The sequence below is a fragment of the Monomorium pharaonis genome, chromosome 5, assembly GCF_013373865.1.
Source record: "Monomorium pharaonis isolate MP-MQ-018 chromosome 5, ASM1337386v2, whole genome shotgun sequence".
Lineage (NCBI taxonomy): Eukaryota > Metazoa > Arthropoda > Insecta > Hymenoptera > Formicidae > Monomorium > Monomorium pharaonis.
Genome location: NC_050471.1, coordinates 4,694,156 through 4,716,716, shown reverse-complemented (window position 1 = coordinate 4,716,716; position 22,561 = coordinate 4,694,156). Strand labels below are relative to the sequence as shown.

Genomic DNA, 22,561 nt, shown 5'->3' with positions numbered 1-22,561 from the left:
TATAAGTTTGTTGCCAAGCTTTAGATACTATGTCACAAAAATATTGTAAGATTTCCAAAATCGTACAATATTTATTTTATTTTATTAAATTTATTTTATGTATTATGGAATTAATTGACAGAATAATTGAAATTCTTCTCAACAAATAAAACAATATAATAACCTAATAATAAAATTATATTTTAATAATTTTATGATTAGTCCTTAAAAATATGTAGGGATTGTTTTTTAACAGCTTTATGTAAAAATCATATTATTTTGTCTAACAATTTGTAATATTTCACATAATATGTAAAATTACTTATAAATTTATAACATATTATGTTTCCAAACTCTTTTCCTTTATGTTTTTATTAAAAGGATTTGTCTCTTCATTAGATTTTTAGATTTTGTAATGACAAAAGTTATGTAGCTTAAGCTTATTAAGATTAAAAGTGACGCGAAATAAATTCCGCGAGAAGAGAAACGTTATTCGGGTATTCAAATCTTGTTGCTTTACGCTTTTATCCACATCTGTTTCACATTTGCTTCGCATTATTTGTGCGGAATTGTTTATTGCGGTATGGGACGTACCGCAGAGAATGCGGGACCAAAATTTAACGTACTATCCCGAAAATGTATCGCCGGCGGATAACGGTTTGAAACGGAATTACTTGTCCGCGAACAGAACGATTATGCGGTATAATGCGTGTTGTTTCATAAATTTCACCGGCGGACAAATGGCGGGAATTGATGGGCCGCTCGATAGCGCGGCGTCTGCCAAAAGCTCGAAAACGAGATAGAGAGAAAGAGAGAGAGAGAGAGAGAGGGGGGGGGGGAGGGAGAGAGAGAGAAAGATCCTCTTCCGCGGAGCAGAATTAACGGAGGCAGGGCAGGGGTGAATGGAGGAGGCACGAGGGGGTGATAATCGTCACACTGCGGCGTTTGCGACAATAGAATATTTTATTTCCACGGAGACGTTCCACGATACAGAATCATTTGGCGCGTTGCGGTGATCGTCGCGTCATATCCCGGGTATATGGGACCCGGGACAGCCGAAATCGATGTTAGAAAGTGTACGCTGAGCCCGGGATCCACTTGTAGCTGTTGTAGTACGCCAAGGGAATCGGGTGATACGGGTAGACCTTCACGTAGGGCGCCGTGTAGACCACCGGGTAAGGAGCGATCAGCGGCGGCGGCAGGGGCCCGGGTGCCGGCGTCGGCGCCGGTTCCGGTTCCGGCATCGGTGCGCCCGTGACCGCCGCCACCACCAAGGCGATAGCCATCAGGATCTGCGAAGCATTTAACGATGATTATACGCTTTCGAAGGCGGAACACGTCGCTTAAACCGCACGCCCGGTCTGACTTTCTCCCCCGTTTCTCTACCCCTCTTCCCACGGGTTTTTACGGACACTATGAAAAATGTCGGGAGTGTGCTCGAGCGGGCAAGCGAGGCGCATTTAGCGTCTAGTCGCCGGTGACTTCGACGACGCCTGATCGGCCCGCTTTTTGCCCAGCTCGATATCACCTCGTTCCAATTAATCACCGGGACGATCGCACGTGCCAAAAACGACCGTCGATCTTTCTCCTCCTCCTCCTCCTCCTCCTTCTCCCCTCCCTCGCCTCCCGTTTTCCCTCGATCCCCGCTTCCGACGATAGCGCTCCGTTCTTTTCCTTTTTTTTTTTCATGGTAATTCAATTATCCGATCGACACAGACGTTTCTCTTGCGAAAGTTTCGCGCGCGGTTTCCCCGTTTTCGCTGTAATTTCGCAGGAACGCTTCTCTCACTCCGGGAAGTGTTTTCCCGCTTCGAGAAGGATTACACGGATTGATCGATCGCGAGCGCTTTTATGCACGCGGATCGGAGTGTCTGAGCTCGTTCTCTCGATTTGGACGAACTCGACTCGATTTATGAAGCGCTCTGCCGACGCGTTTATTAGAGAAATTGAGCGGTAGTATCGTAGAACTTTGTAGCCGTATAACGTACGTTAGTGCTGGCGCAGGATGCGTATCCAGCACTAACACACGTACGGATTTTATTCTGAATTTTATTCGACGCGATGAACAAAACTTTATGTCGAGCATCAAAGAGTCGTGATCCTCGATGACAATTTTGCAGCAATGGTGTCCGAATTTTACGAAAATTTCACGTGATACGACGCGTCAACAATTCGCATGCTTGATGCTTGTCGCAGCATCCGATTAACCTACTGTTTCTGATAAAAACGGAGAAGACGATTACGTTGAATTATTAAAATCATTATTATAGTAAATATAACTATTTTTTAAACATTCGTTTACATTTATATTTATATAATAATAATAATTAACAATAGTTTGCATAATTAAAACAACTATAAATATATAGTCGACACCGAAACTGACTACGTGAATTACCCAAGTGAAATTATCCAAGAATTTTTTTCCTCTCGTAAAAACATTCTTTTTTCGCGCATCTCTAGAATATGCTACCTCTGAATGAGTCTTTAGAGCTTATCGTCTCCGTTTTTACAAAAGTGAATTAGCCCGCCGCGCCGCCGTTGCAGCAAGCCCTTCAAATACAAATCGCGGAACAATCGCGGGATCGAGCGCACTACAGACAGACGATGGACGAACAATGCACAAGCACAGATAGATACTTGCCAGTTTAAACATGTTAAGCGTTTTAGCAGCTTTATCCGTTAGCGAACGACACACAGGATGACACCGATCGGGACTGCAATTGTAGCTACGGGGAAATCGATCCATTTATATAGATACGTGTCTCCGGGATCATCGCCGCGAACGTCTCATTGTGTTCGCCCCCACCGCCCGATCACAGACAGCCTTGGACGAGCTAGATTTCCGCGTTTGCGATTTTTTTTTCCCTCTTCAACACTTTTCCCGCTGCTGACGCGACAGAAGACTCGGGAGGGATTCGTTGTTTATACGTGATACATATCGCGATAAGTGCGGCGTAAACGCGCGCCGCCGACGCCGCCGTTAGCCGGAAGTGAGAAACGCTTGCATGTCGCTATTCGGCCGCATTGATTTATGGAAGGTCACGACGGGAATATTTAAAGTTTATTCATTGAATCCGAAGGTTACGACGGCGCGGAGGAGGCAACACAATCGCCGATAAGGATGAAGGAGAGAAGGGTGGCGCGCGCGCGCGCGCTCGCGCTCGCACAATCGCAAGCGAAGGCGGAAAATTCGCGAGGCTGACTGCCAAAATGGCGACTTAATGAATCCAGAAGCTGCCCGGGCGTCGCCGCCCGAGAGAAGCGTTCGTTAAGGATGGCATTCGACGTTTCCCCGACGTGGGCGGGAATCATTTAATTAATGAGGAAAAAAGAAGGGTCTTCCTCCTTTCGCGCGTCTCGACGAGTGCTCCCCGCTTTTACGGCTTCTTTGCATCACAAAGACTCCGCGCGGCCTTCCTTATCCGCGCGGATCTCCCTCGAATCTGAACTGCGCCTCATCGCCGTTAATATGAGATTCCGAAACGAAAGGATCGTCATTTGCGCTCACCCCGTTACGTTGCGACGTCGTCGTCGTCGTCGTTGTGATCGATGCTCCGCCCGTTGCTCCCAATTGCTTCGACGACAATTTATGCGATCTTTGCTCCACGTTGTTACCGTTAGATACGGACAAATTATATAATTATGGAATTTGGAGAATATTTCCTTGCTTTTCCACAATATTCATACTTTTTCTTCTTCAGCACATTTCATAAACTCACCAATCTTTCTCTCTCAGCAAATTTAGTTTCTGGTTGTCTCGAGAATAATTTCTACAATTATTATACACAGAAAAAAGTCGAATTATTGGCAGACGAATGCTACGTGTGATGTTTTTTTCGATACTCGTTGGTTTTAAAAGGACGTGATGATAAAACTGATATACACATTCCTGTAAAAAATATATATATCTCTCATTTTTCTTAACTAATTATTTTATTTGCTAGGAATAAAATTTTATTTCGTATTTAGAAAATAAAGATTTATTTCAGCAAATAGATTTGTATTATCACAAATAAATTCTTAAGTATTTTTTCTTTCAGCGCATAATAACAAAATTAATGCCTATTTTTTTACGTATTATATTTTTTTCACATTTTCAAATTATATGTTATATATCTTATATAAGTATTAGCCTTGTAAAGAAACAATTTTAAACAACTGTAATTACTATTATCATTCGTCTTAGAAGACTTGCCTTAGAATGTGTTAATAAATGGTTTGTTCGCGCTCGAAGGTGATCAACTCAATTGATACCAAACGAAAACGCCCCGGCGATTTTTTCCTCGAAATAATACGGCTTGTCCTAAATAATCCGGACGGCAAACGCGATTTATTCTCGAGTCATATAAAAGGTGTTCCCCGTGTCTATTATCATACACACGGCTTGTGCGGCGTGCCCGTCGAGGCGTGACGGGTGCGAGGTGTCTTTCGAAACAGCGACTGGAATATTTGTCGGCAATTCCGTAATGTAAGACCTAAAAATGGCGACGACCGCACGCGACGGGATCGCGATTTCCTACCGCGTGCGTAGGCGCCAGGCTTAGCCCGAACCTGCCCTGGCGCACATAAAATGTCTATTCTGCATTCTTCGAACGGTACAATAAATCAGATCGGTTATCTGGCCCGTTTATTCTCTAGGTGCAGCGGGCTAGGTACAAGTTTATCACTGATAAAAAAATCGAGGCCTAACAACTAGAGAGACCTTCATTGTCCGATTAAGAGAGAGATTTCGCCCTCTTCTTTACATCTTTTCGCACTAAGTCCTGTTTTTTCGCGACAGCTGGTTGATGTATTCGATAGATTATTCAAAATCATTACTTAATTCTAATAATAGTTATTATATATATTTCTCTTGATATTTTATCACATTAAATTATATAGAAGATATAACTGTATGCATATCAAGTCATTTTCATCTATCTCAATAAAAAATCAAACTAAGTCAAAGTATCGAATCAAAAATTTTTTGGCCAGATAAATTTTGTTGAAACGTTAAAACATAAAAGCAAATTATGTAATTTTTAAATTTAAGTTTCTTTATGTAATAAAATTGATAAATGATTAACGTTAATTGATAATGATTAACAACTTTTACGATTGATATTTTTCAGGTTCTTGGCGATTTGGTGGCCGCTAAAATGTCAAATCACGAAACGGCGAGCTCGCATGATGATCGTCGTGATCTGGTTCATCGCCCTGACCATGACGTCGCCCTGGTTGCTGTTCTTCGACTTGGTTTCCATCTACGACGACGATCCGGACTTGCGTCTCTGCATAGAAACGTGGCCGCATCCCAAAGATGACACGCTGTTCTTCGTGATTGGCAATCTAACTCTTTGCTACGTGCTGCCGATGATACTCATATCCCTTTGCTACATTCTCATTTGGATCAAGGTGTGGCGCAGGCATATACCCACCGATACCAAGGACGCCCAGATGGAGAGGATACAGCAGAAGTCGAAGGTGAAGGTGGTCAAGATGTTGGTCGTCGTCGTGATACTCTTCGTGCTCTCATGGTTGCCTCTTTACGTAATCTTCGCCGTGATCAAGCTGGGCGACGTGGCGGAAACGGAGGACGAGATCCTGCCGATCGCCACGCCGATCGCCCAGTGGCTCGGCGCCAGCAACTCTTGCATAAATCCGATCCTCTACGCTTTCTTCAACAAGAAGTACCGTCGCGGCTTCGTCGCTATCCTGAAGAGCGGCCGATGCTGCGGCAAGCTCAGGTACTACGAGACCGTTGCGATGATGTCCTCCTCGACGAGCATGAGGAAGTCCTCCTACTACGTCAACAATAACAACAACAACTCGTCGACGAGGCGTGCCTGGCACGGACCGCCGGTCCACCAAGACAGCAATGTTTCCTACATATTTAATCACACCGGCGTGTAATTGTAGTCGCGTGAGAGTAGCCCTGAGATTAGCCTCGCTTTATTGCGCAGATTTAATATTGATCCGATCGATAAACTGAAGTAGAACGCGGTGGCCTTTGTATCTCGATCGACCGTCCTTACGGTCGAATCCGAAATCTGGCCGAAGTCAGAGCCAGTCCGAGAATTACGGATCATCTTGCGGATGATCGACATGATTGTTACTCGGGCCGGAAGTCGCTGACGGAAAGACGGGACGGAAACAGAAGAAGAGACTCCCTTTCCTAGCAGACCATGAAATCACATTGTGAACGTCGCCCTGCCATATTGTCCTCTTAAGACATTGTTATTTGGATTTTTGTCACAATGTTAGCCACTGCGTACACACAATAAGCCCTAGTTGTTAAGACGAGTTCGCCGCTGCGAGCGCGCGGTTGTGCATTTGTTCGCCTAACGACACGACGAGGAGGTAGCTTTCTAGGTGATGCAGGAGGACGGGATTTACGCTTCAATGAACCTTAGAACTTATTCTATATCGTTCGGGATACTATTTGTACGATACGTTCGCAAGCGGGGAGCATAAGTTAAGTCTACCAATTAATAATGTAGAGCGGGAGATGTGGAGGAGTTTGTTACGATTGCGGCGGTGCATGCACCCTTGTGTGTCGAGTACGTAATTAGCGCGAGAGCGGGTGAGCGTGGAGATGACGTCGGGGATGATGACTCGCGCGAGCGCACGGATATACGCGCCGAGTCGAGTCGTTGTCTCTCGTCACCCGGCAGGCACTTCCGTCATGAGAACAAACAATTAAGCCGATCCTCGTCGGCGGGATACCTTGCGTAATTAAGGATGACGGAAGTGGAGGCGTGCGCGCCAATTAACACGGTGGCGCTTTATCAAATGCGGCGCAGCGTGGTGTAAAGGCCTCGATTTCGATCCGATTCCGATTGGTTCACGCGAGTTGGGGCGGACTGAACAGGACGTTTGGTGAAATAAATCGCGTAAGGCTCTGGTATTATCTACACCACGTATCCACGGGTATCGCATGTCGCAGGTTCATTCGTATACGTTGAGACCACCACCAGTTGCACCAAACTTGAGATTAGATAACACGAAGCCGTAGTGAGACGAAAGAGCACGCAGCAATTTGCAGAATTGTCATTAGGACAGTTTGATATTCTACTTACGAGGGAGGGAATTTGTTTATATTTTACGGGAGAAAACACACTGATCGGTAGGTTGTGGCTGGTTTCCTTGTAAGACAATGACTCACGCCATTCTCTATTGTGCATCTCTAATGTTGATTAAACAATTTTAATTCTACGATATATTCATTCTTATACAGAGCAGAATAAAAAAAAAAAAGATTGGATTAATAATAAATTAATCGAATTTTTGTAAACACTACCAGCACACGTAACTTGTCATGTACCTAAGGTATAATTGTTATAATTGTATAAAATACGTATATTTTCTTACCGAGATGCTAATCGGCGATATTTGTTTGTGGTCCGTGCGACGTCGTTGTTTTCTACATTTGCGACTTGTGCCAAAGATCTGGAAAAAAAAAAAAAAAAATTATGGCAATGCAAACGTGTGAGATAAAGACGTCTCTGAAAGACCGATCTCCTTTTGTCCGATTTCGTCCTTAGGACGATTTTTTAAAAGAATTTCTTACATTCTTGTATCTCATCACGGGAAAAGTCACGCGATCGAATGGCGATCTGATTCGCAGTAGAGTGCATCATTGTTTATTATGCGTTCGTCCTCGTTTTCTTGCTGGATTAATTGACAGGGTTTTTTCGAGCTTGATTCGAGCTTCGCGTTTACACGTCGAGATTTGTGCGGATTGTTCCGAGGGTTGTACAATTCGCGTAGCCTTCTGAAGTTCACGACGTTTGTCGCAGCTTGTCACCTTGTCGCGATCATCTGTTGACGATAAAAGGGAAAAGGCGTACTTTGTTCCATTGGTATCGCGCGATCGATCAGATCGCGGATTTCCGCGCGATAGAGCAATCGTGTTTGATCGCGAATTACTCGTTACATTTTTAAGAGCCGAGAGATGATCGGCTCTTGCGTTTTTTCCCCTCCCAAAGGGCAGCGGGACTTTACCTTGAATCCTCGTAGCTGATAAGATGGTAACCGCCGGATTTTATGATAGAGCAGAGATTATTTTCGTAAGGTTTTTATACGAGAGAGACAAGGCGAACTGTAGATTTAACTGCAGAATTATTACGTAGCCATCGAGTCTACTCCAATTCATATCCGCCGGTGGCGATTAAGTGTAACAATGATAATAAAATAGGATAGAAAAGAATGAAGAAGGGACGCGCCGTGAGGACAACGCGTTCGATAGTGGCAGCAATCGACTGGACAGACGTAGGAAACGATAAGGACTTGAAATTGATACGATTTCTCGCTGTAGGTTCAAATTTCGATGCTACAGGCGCTCACACTTGTGCACATACATGCGCGCGCATGAGCGGAAACGATCTCCGAATAATACACGTGAGTTGACGCGTCCTGTAGCATTGGCAACACCCGCGCCGGAATTACGTCGGCTGTAACACCCGGCGATAATCTCGAGCCGCAGCTATACAACAACGTGTATGAAATGGCGAATACGTGTAACGAGTAATCAAGTGTACGGGCATGAATATAACTCACTGTAGTATGCATGTAAGGATCAAACGTAAGTTCTATCCGCTCTGTCTGCATGTACGTGCTATATATGTATACCTACTGTTGCTACGTTGTTATTAAATACACACCGACACTCACACGTTTACAGCAGACACGTTCCCAGATTCATCGGTTCCGTCGAGGATCCGTTTTTCGTATACTGCAGATTATTAATTACTGTTATTGATTGGTCAGTCCTTGCCGCAGAATATTTTCAACGCGCACACACTTTAACGAACGTTTCATAACTTTTTGGAGCTTTTGTTTACAAAACTACAAGGCAATTAATGAAACGCAAATCCGTTGCGAGAATTATCCTCCCTTCCGCGTTCAATTTTTTTTTTCACGATAACTGCATCGCGTAGTTATTCTTACGTTAAATTGTTTATTAAGAGAAATATTTTAATTAGCGGGGAGATTATATTCGTTGCATTTATAAATTAGATACACACGAAAAGATATTGTAATAAATAAATGTGAAGAAAGCGTTCAGAGAGAGCTATTGTTGTAAAGTAAATTTGATATTCTGGTAGGTTTGAATATTCAAATATTTAGATGTCACTGCAATTCGATTTTAAGATTCAAATAATTCAATTTAAGATAAAATAAATAGTCAAATAATTCGAGTGCTCTGAATATCGTGCATATTTTCTGATTGAATAATTGCCGTATTTTTGTACTGGTACCATGTTACAATATACTATTTCCACACTTATTAGACTTGTGATACTTTTGACCAATTTAACACACAGATTATCTGTACATATTCAGATAAATGCAGATTACATCTTGATATTCAGTACTTGAAAGGTTCAGCTATTTTGTATCGGAAATTTCCTGTTCAAGTTTCATCGAGTTATCCAAATAATAGAATTGCTCGAACATCTACAGCCTATTCAGCTTAAGTTCTGTCACCAGGACTTACGAGGTGCAATAAAAAAAGGATAAAAAAGTTTACGGACCTACCGCTATAAAAAAATAATTGACTAATCCTGTTCACGGTTATCCCCTTCTAAGTAATACCCTTCAGAGTAATCCCCTTTGACATTAACTCTTAACTGGTGATATGAAAAAAATTAAGAAAGTTCAGTATTATAATTAATTTGATGAGTTTCTTTCCTCAGTTTCCCTCAGTTTCTTTACTTTTTTTAGACTTTTTCATATGGTTTTTTATTTGGTACATATATAATGTTCAAGAAGAGAAATATTTATTAAAATCAATTATCATTTGATTATCTATAAATTTACACAAGAATCAGAAGATAAAATTTAAGCTTTGGAGTTTGAAAAATCAAGTATCTTTTCCAAATTTTCAAGCAACGATTGTCCAAAAATCGATTTTTGTACCTCGTACGGTTGACATCAAAATGGTCGAGACATCTTTTTAGTGATTCTTGAAATACCTTCGATATCCAATGGAAGAATCTGTCTTATCCATTTTGACACTAATACGTTTCATGATGTTATATAGTAGTAATACGTGTTCGAGAAATTCATAATCACGCCTTAATCGCGACAAGTGTCCTGTTGTTAATAACGCTTTCCCTTAAATGGATTTAATAATAATTTAAAAATTCCCGATAACATGAAATGGATAACATTTTACATAGAACAAAATACATTGCTAGCGTCTGCCAGGTATTTTATCAAACCTAACTAGGTTATAACATATTGCAAATACTTATAACAACGTATTGTACGAGCGCGTGTACATTGCACATTTCTACTTATTGTTATCGTTGATATAGTATCATTTTATGAGATTGTTACGATAACTCAGAAACCTGAATCACTCACTTAAAATCGAATTACGTCGATAAACATTTCAAAACTAATATATACAATTCAATAATTAATGTTTCATTAACATTAGCCATTCAAAACAGAAAATATTTTATAAATTTGGTCAATGATAAAAGCGTGTTCAACGGATCGCATTAACGATAATTTTCAAGAAAGATATTGCTTTAATGGCAGAAGATATATACTTATTCAAAGTTTTATTAGAGCGTTTCATCGAAAAAATGCTTTTATCATGAAATCTTTTATATAATTTACCGATCTCGTAAATCGTTTACGGGATATTTTAAGATGAAGTTGAAGATTACCGTTTAAAATTAATTCCCAGAGACACGGCGGCGGGAAAATTGCGTAGAGTATCTGAAGCCGACGCTTAAAGGTTAATCCATCGTCGTGAGCCTATTTTTTCTGATAGCGCGTGAGATATGCGAGCGAAGGCATGAAACACTAGCATTTCTCTTGATAGACATAAGCATTCTGTTATACAATTTTTTATAATCGTCTACGAGACGCTCCCTGTTATATTCTTAGGCAATAGTAATCTCGTGTCTAAGCGGGACATGAGATACGATAATTAAGCGTTTAATTGATAGGACGTATCTACGGTCATTGGTATAAGTGTCGGTTACGCGCGCGAAGCGGCCAAGCGTGTTTAATGACATATGTTGGCAGAGCCTTGGTGCAAGCGAGATTTCCACATCGAGATATCGAAAATGCACATCTGTTTGTAACTGCAAAGAAATGCTTTTGTACATTTAAAACGCCTTCTTTGCTCTTTGTATAAAAATGCTATAAAGATTCGTGCGAAAGAGACACATCATTTACTCGGTCGTGTTCATAAATTATTAGGTTCATGCAAAAGGAAACGGGAAGAGATGTCGTCGAATAAAATTGAGAATTAAATTCAAGTTTCATTAATTGCTTCAATTTTTCTTCACATAAAAAAGTTTAACTTTTTTTCTAATGTAATTAAAAAAAAAACTGAATTTATTTTAAGTGGAATTTAATGAAAGAATTTTTTGCATTAACCTGGTAATTACATTGTGCCATTTGAACACATACACACACACATGCACGTAAAGTAGAATGTCGCTTTTGAAAACTTGCACGCGTATCAGTGTCACGGACAAATTGACACTTTCGTTGCACGCGTTACCGAATAAAAATCAAATACTGGCGATTCGATTTGAGCTCACATTTTATGAGACGGCCATAATATTAAACCTTCTAAGCTACATAACATCGAACGATATGCCATCCTTTTTCCTTTCCGTTACCTTATTTTACTGACGGTTACGCGTTATATGGATAAGCGCAGCTTTATCTGTATAACAATGAAATAATAGAAACATACTAGAAGGTAAGAAGACAATTTGCAAAGTGAAGTCGATAAGTGTTTTAGCGTCCTATCAGACTATGTATGTAATGTACCAACCAAAAAAAAAAAATGTTACCAATGTCGATGACTCTTACCCATAACTTATTGATAAAAAGTAATAACGAAAATACATACCGTTAAGACGAATACGTAAATACCACGAGAGATAGTCATCGTTTGTTGTATGTTTTGAACATATGTATATGCATATACATATATAAATAATATGTAAACAGCCGGTGATTTAGCGTTATCACGCCTGTCGGCCAAGGGCGCAGATTCCTCTGTTCACACTGTACGATTTAGCAATAAATTTTAATTTTCCCAACTCTGCCCGTCACATTTTATAGGGGATGCCGTGGTAACGCCGAATCACAACACACGTAGCTAAAGTGTATCAAGTTGCGAGTATAAGTATACTTATTTTCTCAGAAAGGAACACATTAAAATATTAAATATTACATAATATATACATAATAAAATATCTCCATTGTGTATATGCTTTCATATGCTTTCTTCCAATTCCCACCCCGGTTATTAATTTCGTTAACACATCCAGTAGCATTTTAAAATAATGTTGATAAAAAATAAAATAATCTGTTCAGTTAAAAAAATAAAACTAAGTTTATGCAATCTTTATATACTATTTTTTTTGCAGAATAATGTTTGATTATTTCAATTTGTTCATTCTTCTTTTGTTAAAAAATAATAATTAAGAGCCGATTGTTCCAACTTCTTGGTAAACTTACCTACCAGATAAGCATATGTCTATCTTCATTTCTTTTCTTAAATAAATAAAGATAAACATATATTTATCTGATAGGTAAATTTACTCCAAGAAGTTGGAACAATCGACCCTAAATGTTTTAACAATATATATATATATATTTACATTTTTCCTTTTATTACTAAAAATATTGTAAAATATAAAATTAAATTCAAAATGCATACATATAAATGCAATCGACTTTCTTAATGAGTTCCTGTTTTTTACCTTGAGTCGCTGAAAACTGTAAAATGAAACGGAGCTGCTTTACACATTTATAGATAGTTTGCATTTTTCTCAACTTTTTGAGGTAGCATAAAATCCAAATCAATCATTTGATTCTTTAATTTATTCACTAATAAGATCTATATTAAATTAAAACTTAGGCATTTGCGGTTTTACAAACACTTATCGGATAATATCGAATACTCGAAAGTGGACACATAACTCGATAATGAACACATTCAATATTGTCACATAGTAAGACGTTATGCCAAAATTTAATACTAAACACGCACGAGATGTGATCTCTAGTAACTACAATCGTCGATTGACACTCTTCCGCTTTTGCAGGGTAAGAATTCTGTTATTGCGTGATATCTTGCCACGTTCCTAATCTCTATTTCTTCGAAAAATTCTCTTTAGATCTTGCGAATGTAACATCTGTTGTAAAAATTGAAGAGTGTGCACGTATCTTTTTTTTTCACTTCTCTGTATCGGTTCCGCGCGCACAGACGGTTTTTCATCTAAATGTACTTACGTGTGAACGGACGTTCATCGACGGCACGGCCCATTAACATTGCATGTTCTTCTCCACGAGAAAATAGGAGGGTGTGTACTCCGTAATAATGCAAACCCTCCCATTCCGCGATACGACTAGCATGATAATAGGCTGAAGTAATAGAAGAGAGAATAACTCGATCAAAGAGATTGTGCCACGATTGCCGTGGCGTGTACTTGTTATTACGTATCTCCTATACGTATCATTGCAGCGTGCGATACCACGAATCTATAATAGTTAATACGCCATAACCACTGAAGTGGCAGTCGGGACATAATGACGCTGAAGAAGAGGGATTTTTTATCGATACGAATGGTGAGGGTTCTTATGAAGGTTGTCGGTTTCTGGCCTGCTAAATCAAAAATCGAGAAACGATTGTTAAATGGACTCGTGGGTTATACAATATTGGTGTGTGTCATAGGCGTGTGGATTGAAGGGACCGAATTATACCTAGGTAAAGGTGACTTTTATGTAAGTATCAAAATTTGTACAATAATAATAATAATTATAAACGTATAGGAAAAAATAGTTTTCACATTGGTTATTGCATACTGTTACTTATGTAATTATAATTAAAATATAATTGGAATTTTATTATATATGTAAGTAATTTTTAATAACAAGCTTAACAATCATTTCATAATTTTATAATTTTTATATGTAAATTTATCTTTTAAGATAATGTCACTTTGTTGTACACTGAGAAATCCGTTTAGTTGAAGCAACTAAACTCTTGTCTGGATGTGGGCAAACAAATACATTTGTTGACGCAAAAATACATTGATTGATGCAATAAAACAATGCAGTTGTCCGCCCATATCCAAATAAAAATTTAGTTAATTCAACCATATAGAATTGTTAGTGTAGTATTACAAAATATTTAAACTATATTTTTTTGTTGCGTTAACCAATGTATTTGTTTGCCTATATCTAAACAAGAATTTAATTAATTCAACCATATGGATTTCTCAGTGTATCAATGCTTTGAAATTTCTTTCACATTTAAGAGCTTTAATAAGTAATTTATCGATAAAATTCATTGCCATTATCATAATTTTTCTATATTTTGGGGGGAAAATAGAAAAACCGGATTTTTTTCTACAATTTTATTTTTCCAGAAAATCAAGAACATACCAAATAATATTATTCTTATTAAGTGCAAAAAATTAATAACAAAAACTAAACTACATTTTAGGCTATCACATACACTGCATGCAGTGTTATGCCGCTAATTATAATCTTGCTGAAGACATTCCTTTTCTATCACCATCGAAAAGAATTGTTAAACATGTTAAAATATACGGAAGATAATTTTTGGTACATCGAGTATGACGCATACGGAAGCAAGCTTTTGGAAAAGATCAATGAAAGGGCGCTGCTATTAATGTGCATGTTTACGTTCTTCGCTCAAGGAACCGTTTGCACCTACATGCTGACTCCTATAATCGGTATCCTGAATCTAAATTTACATCGCCTACTTAGTAGAGAATAGAACACGAACGATACAAATCTTAGTTCAGGTACTAAGCACTTTTGTTCGTAATATTGTTGCGCAGACAGGGATATCACATTTCTTTTCTACGTTAAATTTTTATATAGAAAATATAGGGAAAAACGAATCTGACAGAATACTCCCCTTTAATGTCTGGGCCGGAGTACCGACAACTGTCTCGCCTTATTTTGAAATAATATTTACTATCGAGGTAATAGTCCTTTATAATTGTTATAATAAGACTATTTGATTCTGTATTGATTTTCTAAAAAATTTTGAGACATTCATGTTGTCATATTAATTAGGTTTTTAAAAAAGTTATTGAGAATTAGTAACATTAGTAGCTACTTGAGATAGACAAAATAATGTAAGCACTTACAAAATACATACTACCTTTTTTTTATTAATGTTTTATTAATAAGATATTAATTTCCTATTTTTCTTTCATACAGATTTTATTCTTGTTGGAATAAAATCATATTATACATTACTTGAATAGTCATCAATGAAATGTTGTACTTTATTAATAAAACATTTTTCAAATAATTGTAACAGTACTGAAAGAAAAAAATTGCTTCTCATTATTTTCCAAAATTGTTCTTCAAAACTCAACACAGCATGACTGTCTGACTTAAAATAGATTTTCTCCTTCAATATCTCTTAAGCATCTAATACTTTTTAAAAGGTGCTATCGCATTGCATTGATGACTATTTAATTTTATATGACTGTATTCAAACAAGGATAAAGTATTGACAAATGGCCAATTTCTTATTAATAAAATAAATAATGTATTTCTCAGATATTCCAATTATTTTGTTTATCTTCTGTCCGTCACCGATTTGCATTCACTTGTGATTTTGTAGATTATAGCGCTCATTCACTGTGGCATAATTTTCTGTTGTTTCGATAATCTCTTGTGCCTACTAAACCTACACAGTGCCGGTCAGTTTAAAATTCTCCGCCACCAGATGGGAGCGATTCTCGATAAAATCGAACGAGTCGGTACCGTAAATTTGTTCGACGAGAAACGAAGACAGATGGTATACGAAAAGCTGAGAAAATGCGTTAGGTTTCACCAGGAGCTGATCTGGTACAACGAAAAGATGGAACAAATTTTCACGTACACGACTCTTTGTCAGTTGTTGGTGTCCGGCATCATGCTTTGTGTCGCGGGTTTTCAAATGTTTCTGGTAAGTATATCTATGCGTAGTTGTGCCGAGGAAAAAGAAAAATGAGGGAGGGAAACGTATGTCTCGGAACCATTTACTCACATAACGATGTTAGATAAGCATGAGAGAGAGAGAGAGAGAGAGAGATGAGCGTAGATGTAGCTTACTGCGTTATTCGCTATCTTCATCGCGTCTTTGTTGAAAAAGGCCCGAGGTACTCTCATCAGACGAATGATATTCATCGCTCATACCAACGGCTGCTTCAACCAACTGTTTGTAATCACGTTGACGTCGAATGACTTAATGCTTGGGAGTCGCGCGGTTGGAGACGCGGCGTACAATACCAACTGGCAGATTTTATCCCACGAGGAGAACAGGGCGGTCAGAAAAACCATTCTGCTAATCATAATGCGATCCGCGCGTGCCTGTTCCATATCCGCTGGCGGTTTCTTCCCGGTGTCTCTCGAGACATTTATGACGGTAAATCTAGCGTAAAAATATACAATTACGGACGGACATTTCCGCGATACGCGGTAATATTTTTGCTCTTTTTCAGGTGTTGAGCAGCTCGGCATCCTACTTCACTTTGCTTCGCAAATTCGTGGAGTGAGAAAGCAGAAAATTTTAAATTGCATAATAAATAAATTGAGAAAAGAGTTCAGAAATATTTGGAACATAACAATATCAATAATTTTTGAAAAACTGAGAATCTCATACAGCGTTGCATGTAATCGTAGATTTCCAGAAAATGTACGATAACATGTTTATATAATATATGAAATGTATCTATGTACTATTATAATACTCTATAGAATATCGAAGATTATTTAATTCTATTTTTAATGGCATTTTTTGACAGTAAACATTTTAATGCGAATAAAATTGATAATTCTTTTGATGGAAACACTTTGTGGGAAACATTTTTCTTCCTTCGCAAATAATCGTTTATATGTACTGTATGTATTTATATTTACTTACATTTAGAGGCGAAAAGTTTTATTACGCGACGATTAACCAAGAAAAGCTCGTCTGCAAATTCTAATATAACTCAATATGCCGTTCTTGCACGTTGCAAGTAAAGACGTTCGTTTGCGATGAGATTTGACAGCTCGCAGTCGGGCTACTGACGGAAGCGGCGAAGAGAAAAGGCCACCGACCACATTGTCCACCGGAAAGATCGAACTTAATATATACGCCAATTGATCGCCCTCAGCAAAGGAGACGCGTACGATTATAGCCTGTCGCCAAAAGCGCGACGGTAAGTGCGCGCCAATTTTCCCGCTTGTTAGCTATAATGGGCTTCCACTTATGCCAAAATGGCTCGGCCATTTCGGATGCACTTAAGACCGTGGCGCGGTGTAAGAAAATCACGAGGTACGACATGACGCGAAGTGAGGCGTACCGATCGGTGAATATTACCCGTCTCTTTATGAAGGTGGTCGGGCTATGGTACGTCGAAACGCCGAGGGAACGGCTGCTCTTGCGCGCCGCGTTCGGCTATGCCGTTTGGGCGATTGTCTTCGCCATTCTTGTCGAGGGCATTGATCTGTATCACTGCATAGGTGACTTTTACGTGAGTAACGTAATGTGGCCGCACAGTTCACCTTTGACGGACATAGGAGCAGCATGGTTACGTCCTTAAATTTATTTTGTTGCTAAAGTGCAATTTTATTTAGTTTAACAGTGCATTGTTTTAGATTATTAAACGTACGAGATCAATTTATATTTAACATGTCTCGATTTAGTTTCGAGAAGAGAAATCTAGATAATTCAATCTGAATATGTAGTTTCAATAGAAGGGTAAATTTTACTTCTTTATTTTTATTCTTCTTTTATTCTCCGGTGGATTAAAACTCTGCTATAGGTAATTGGAAAAGTGTAATTGGACAGTTTCTAGTACTACGTGTGTATATGTGAAAGTATGCCTGGACAAAGTGTGCTTTACTTTGCCTGTCAACTGAAAATTTTACATAACAACTTTCAGTTTATATACTCGTAAATAAAAGAGATTGTATGTTGTCACACCTTTTTCATAGTTTTATTTTATCATAAAAAATACTTTGTCGTTTTACTTGTCGCTAAAGGTAATGATATCATGGTAAGAGAATTTGATACTATTTTTAGGGAAATATTTATAATATAAATTATCACTCGTGTAAAAGATTTTTTCTAAATAAATAAACATTAAGCATATAAAAGAATGAAATCTGCAAAAATTTTTCTCTTTTTCATAGAGCTTTAACAATTAAAATTTTGTTAATACCATTAATAAATTAAGTCATTTTTATGATAACATTTTGTAATACCTATTATATGTCTACAAAAGTATATATTATTTTTAATATTTGTTCGTTTATAAAAATTTTCAATTTCTCAGCACCATCAGGAAGTTCAGATACGATTTATTTTAACAGTTCTATTACTCATAGGCTGTTACGTCCAACTTATGTGCAACGTTACTGTTAATAATGATACTAGTAAAGCTAGGTAGCTTTATGTTCTACCGCGACTTTATAATGGATATGATTCATTTCGCCGAGAGGAATTTCTGGAGTGTCACTTACGACGAGACTGGCGCTCAAATTCTGGGAGGATACGACAAATTAGGGATGACTATGATCTACACTTTTACATTCATAGTTTTAATCGCGACTTTCAATTACATCTTCGCACCTTTCTTTGGTATAACTTTCGTTTTCACTTACATTGTATTGGCAAATGTTATTTTTCAAATTATCACATAAAGCGACGCTAGGCCGCGTCAAATATTTTTGTTGTTTGTAATAGAACCGCAAGAAAAGAACGAAACGGAAAAAATTCTACCCTTCAAGCTGTGGGTCGATTTTCCATATCATTCTCCATATTACGAAATCACATATGTCATACAGGTAATAGAAAAATATATAAAATAGTGAGTTTTACTTAAATAAAGATGATCTATATCAATAATGTTATTAAAATTATTTTATTGTTGTTATGTAATTTTATTTTTATTTTTTAAATAGTTTTTTGTGGTTAAAACAAATTTGTCTCGCTTCATAAACACTTTAAACTTCAATTACGTGTATTAATTCTTGTTCTTAATTCTCTATGTCAAAATTTAAATCACGTTACTACTTTTACAGTCGCTTTCGACAATGCATTCGGGTATCTGCACTTTTTGCTTTGACAATTTTGTGAGCACGTTTAACATCCACGCAGCCGCACAGCTGAAAATCTTGGCTCACAAAGTGGAAGTCGTTGCCGAAAATTGTATCGAGGATACAATAGACCAGAAACTTCCGTTAGAAACAGATGCCACGATTCGGACATTCAAGAAATTGCGAGACTGTTTGCAGCAGCATCTCACGCTCATATGTTACGTGCGTAACATGCAACGCGTGTTCGCCACTATATTGCTCGGCCAGTTGCTGCTCTCCAGCGTAGTCATCTGCTTCGGTGGATTTCAGTTTCTCGTGAGCTTTCGAATTTTGCCACCTCTTCTTTATTTCACGTCACTCTGTGCTTATTCACCAGTTAATTTTATCGTTTTTCCACTTTACAGCGAGACATGCGAGAAATGCAATTAGATTTGATAAATTTAAAAAAAAGATTCTGCATTTATAAATTAAATTTAATTCAGCTCTTCAATCCTTATATTCATTTATTTAAAACTTGTATAATTTCCAAGCATAAATAATAACATTTTAATTATAACATGCGTCTAAGAAATTGAGCAAAAGTTTCTATTATAAAATTTGTAATTATGTCAAAATAATATGCGGAATAATCAAATCTTTCTTTTCAATAGTTACAAGCTCCGCGCTGAAAAAATTAATATTTTGCCACCTTTTAAAATTCTTAAGAACTCTAAAAACACTTTTGTTTGCAGGCAACGGATGTGACCATCAGAAAGTGCATTTTTGCCTTCCACTTTGTAGGCGGTCTTATCCAGCTGCTTATTTATACGTGGACGTGTAACGATATAATTGTGCAGAGCACGGCTATCTGCGACGCCGCTTACAATTCTAAGTGGTATCTTTTACCCGACACCGGTCTGGGGAGGGCGGTGAAGAAAGGGCTAATTATGATGATGATCAGAGCACGTCGGCCGTGCATATTAACCGCTGGGCATTTCGCTGTTATGTCCTTGGACACTTTCATGGGGGTAAGTGCGACTCGCTGAGTAACATGGTCCTATAAAACTTCCCCCCAAAAATTCATTCACCGAAAATTGTAAAAATCGTTGTTATCGAAGTCAGTTTTTTCGTACAATACTACAGCCACACGAGGTGCACTTTATTTTTTTTCTCCGATTGTAAAATATGTCGATAAGTATACGTCTCCCGTTTCTGACACTTTCCTGACTTAAAGTTTTCAGATTATCCCCTCACGTCAATATATGCGATATCCCTATATAGCACCTTTCATTAAAGTTTTTTTTTTAATTCTTAACAAAAGTCCAAAATTTTGGATCCTCACTTTTTCAGTTTATAGATTAACATATTTAGGTTTACATTTAAAACATTTAAATACGAGAATTTTGATAACATATAAAGAAAAAAAATTTTAATAATTTGATACTACTATAAAAAATATTAAGTTTAAATAAAAATTTATTCATTATTGATTTCTTTATTTTTTGGTGAAATATTCTTCAAAAGAATATAAATTCTTTTTTCAAATACATAATAATAAGCTTTTTTAAAATTTGTGACGGGCACATTTTAAGGCTGTTATCAAGAAAGTGTTTTTGTTAATAATAACTGTTACTTAAAAGAAGAAAAATAAATTGAGTAAATGCTTTTCTTAGAAATAAACTTGGTAATTTTCTGCGTGTATGCATAAATATGTTGTTTTTTCATAATAATCTAATACTATTTATATTTGCAACAGATATTGAGCACAGCGATGTCATACTTTACGTTATTACGACAAATGAGTGAAGATAATATATAGTGTAGAATATAGACCTATAGAAGAGATTTCTAGCACTACAGTTGGCAAAATTCCTGATATACATATATACATACATACATACATACATACATACATATATGTATATATGTCATAGTTTAAATAAGTATTTTAATTTAATGAGGTATATGCTTAAATAAATTCCAATGTCAAGAGGACAAACCTTTTCGCTGGAATATTTTCTGTCGGTAAGTGAACAATCGTATTAGACAATTAGACATATCTTTTTATAACATATTAAAAAAATATTTTTACTCTAAATTCAATTACATTTTTCTAAATAATAGTTCTCTCCATGACTATTATAAATTGTAACTTATGTTTCGTAGATTCAAAAACAATTGAAGAGTCAAGAGATTACTATAAATAAATTTGATATTTCAAGAATTAAATACACTTATGTCACTATTATGTTACAATTTACCAAGTAAAATATGTAAATAATTAAATAGAATAACAAAATGTTATTAATAAAAAAGATTTCAATTTTCCATACTAATTTTTGATATTGTAATCTTCAGTAGACCATTATCCGACATATGATACAGGTTAGATATCATACGTATGTTAAATGCGAATTTACAAGTCTTATAAAAATCACATTGCCATCAGTTGGCACGTAATCATCTTCGTTGCTCAAGTTTTCAACAGATAAGAATAATGTTAACTTGAAAATTAATAAGAACTTACAGAAATTAAGTGTGTATAATTTGAAACTAATCAAATAATGTGATTTTTGTATATAATTCTTTCTCTCTCAAATCAATATATGAAACTAAAATTTATTTTTATTAAAGTAATTTCGTTATGAAATCTTCAGAGAAACATAGCACGCGCCACTCCTAATTCACACATAACTTACAGCGCTCATTCATTAACTTTAAATTGTTCTCATTTAAAATCTACTATTCGGACGATGTTTTATTACAAGTAAAAATTGTTTCTGATACAAAACATCACATTGTATATTTCATGTGATTGAATTCTGGGAAATCTTACATACACATAAAAACACACATATTATGTGTCTAAATGTGTAAAATTTAAAATATATAAATCCTTTTCACAAATAACAAATAGCAAATTATAATGGATTTAATAATGTTAAGAAAAAAAGTTATTAAATTAACTATTGATTTATTAAAATACGTTAATAAATTTTAATTATAATAATTTATGAATAATTTTAATATTAATTCTTAATTAGTTTTACGTAGCTTTCAAGATCCTTTACACAGATATAACTTCGCAACGGTCAATAAGATGGAATTTACCTGTTAACAAGATTTCAAGTGGAAAGAGGAAGATTTGGTCTGGCCGTGGAAACTTTTTGTTCGCGACAAAGCCAGGCTGCGAGCTAGGTCAAGATTCTCTACAAAGGTAGAGCGTTCATGGAAACTATGCTAAAAGTTTTCCCGTGGTTAAGTGACCAATAGAGGTGAGAATTTCTAACTTTATGCCCGTGAAATTTTCGAAGAAAATATATTATCTCGTAATATATTTTAATAATAACTTTCCTTAAAAATCATAAAGTGATGAGTGATAGAATAGCTTAACTAATCTTATACTTAGAATATATCATCTAAAATATAGCTTTTGTGCTATAATTAAATATTTATTTTCATCACATAATTATTTTCTGCTATACTAATACTATGTGTGTATTAAAAAATATTCATAATA

At 36.9% G+C, this 22,561-nt stretch overlaps 4 protein-coding genes across 5 annotated transcripts in view; 3 read left to right on the top strand and 1 right to left on the bottom strand.

Annotated features, from left to right (window-relative positions):
* LOC105832930 (neuropeptide SIFamide receptor) overlaps nt 1-12,210 on the top strand; it is a 46,179-nt gene extending 33,969 nt beyond the window's left edge. The window contains exon 3 of the mRNA XM_012674267.3: nt 5,094-12,210. Within this exon, the coding sequence (XP_012529721.2) occupies nt 5,094-5,874 (781 nt within the window). The 3' untranslated portion in view covers nt 5,875-12,210. The remainder of the gene's footprint in view (nt 1-5,093) is intronic.
* LOC105832932 lies at nt 924-3,913 on the bottom strand. The gene is made up of 2 exons (XM_012674269.2): nt 2,624-3,913; nt 924-1,271 (listed from the first exon to the last, which is right to left on the bottom strand). Exons 1-2 carry the CDS (start codon nt 2,726-2,728, stop codon nt 1,047-1,049), a joined length of 330 nt encoding a protein of 109 aa, XP_012529723.2. The 5' UTR covers nt 2,729-3,913; the 3' UTR covers nt 924-1,046.
* Nucleotides 12,211-14,404: 2,194 nt separating the features above from the next.
* On the top strand, nt 14,405-16,788 carry LOC105832931 (odorant receptor 49b). The gene is made up of 5 exons (XM_036287435.1): nt 14,405-14,708; nt 14,860-14,963; nt 15,617-15,943; nt 16,130-16,402; nt 16,479-16,788. Exons 1-5 carry the CDS (start codon nt 14,483-14,485, stop codon nt 16,530-16,532), a joined length of 984 nt encoding a protein of 327 aa, XP_036143328.1. The 5' UTR covers nt 14,405-14,482; the 3' UTR covers nt 16,533-16,788.
* A 411-nt stretch (nt 16,789-17,199) lies between these two features.
* Nucleotides 17,200-22,531, top strand: LOC105832928 (odorant receptor 49b). 2 transcript variants are annotated; one of them, XR_004963411.1, is made up of 7 exons: nt 17,200-17,495; nt 18,352-18,604; nt 18,710-18,810; nt 19,048-19,377; nt 19,794-20,069; nt 20,798-21,066; nt 21,208-22,531. XR_004963411.1 is itself a non-coding variant. In XM_028192680.2 (6 exons), exons 1-6 carry the CDS (start codon nt 17,217-17,219, stop codon nt 20,858-20,860), a joined length of 1,302 nt encoding a protein of 433 aa, XP_028048481.2. In that variant the 5' UTR covers nt 17,200-17,216; the 3' UTR covers nt 20,861-21,194. The 2 variants fall into 2 exon arrangements, 1 of the variants encoding a protein (XP_028048481.2); XM_028192680.2 differs by lacking the exon at nt 21,208-22,531 and having other exon boundaries at nt 20,798-21,194.
* The last annotated feature ends 30 nt before the right edge of the window (nt 22,532-22,561 follow it).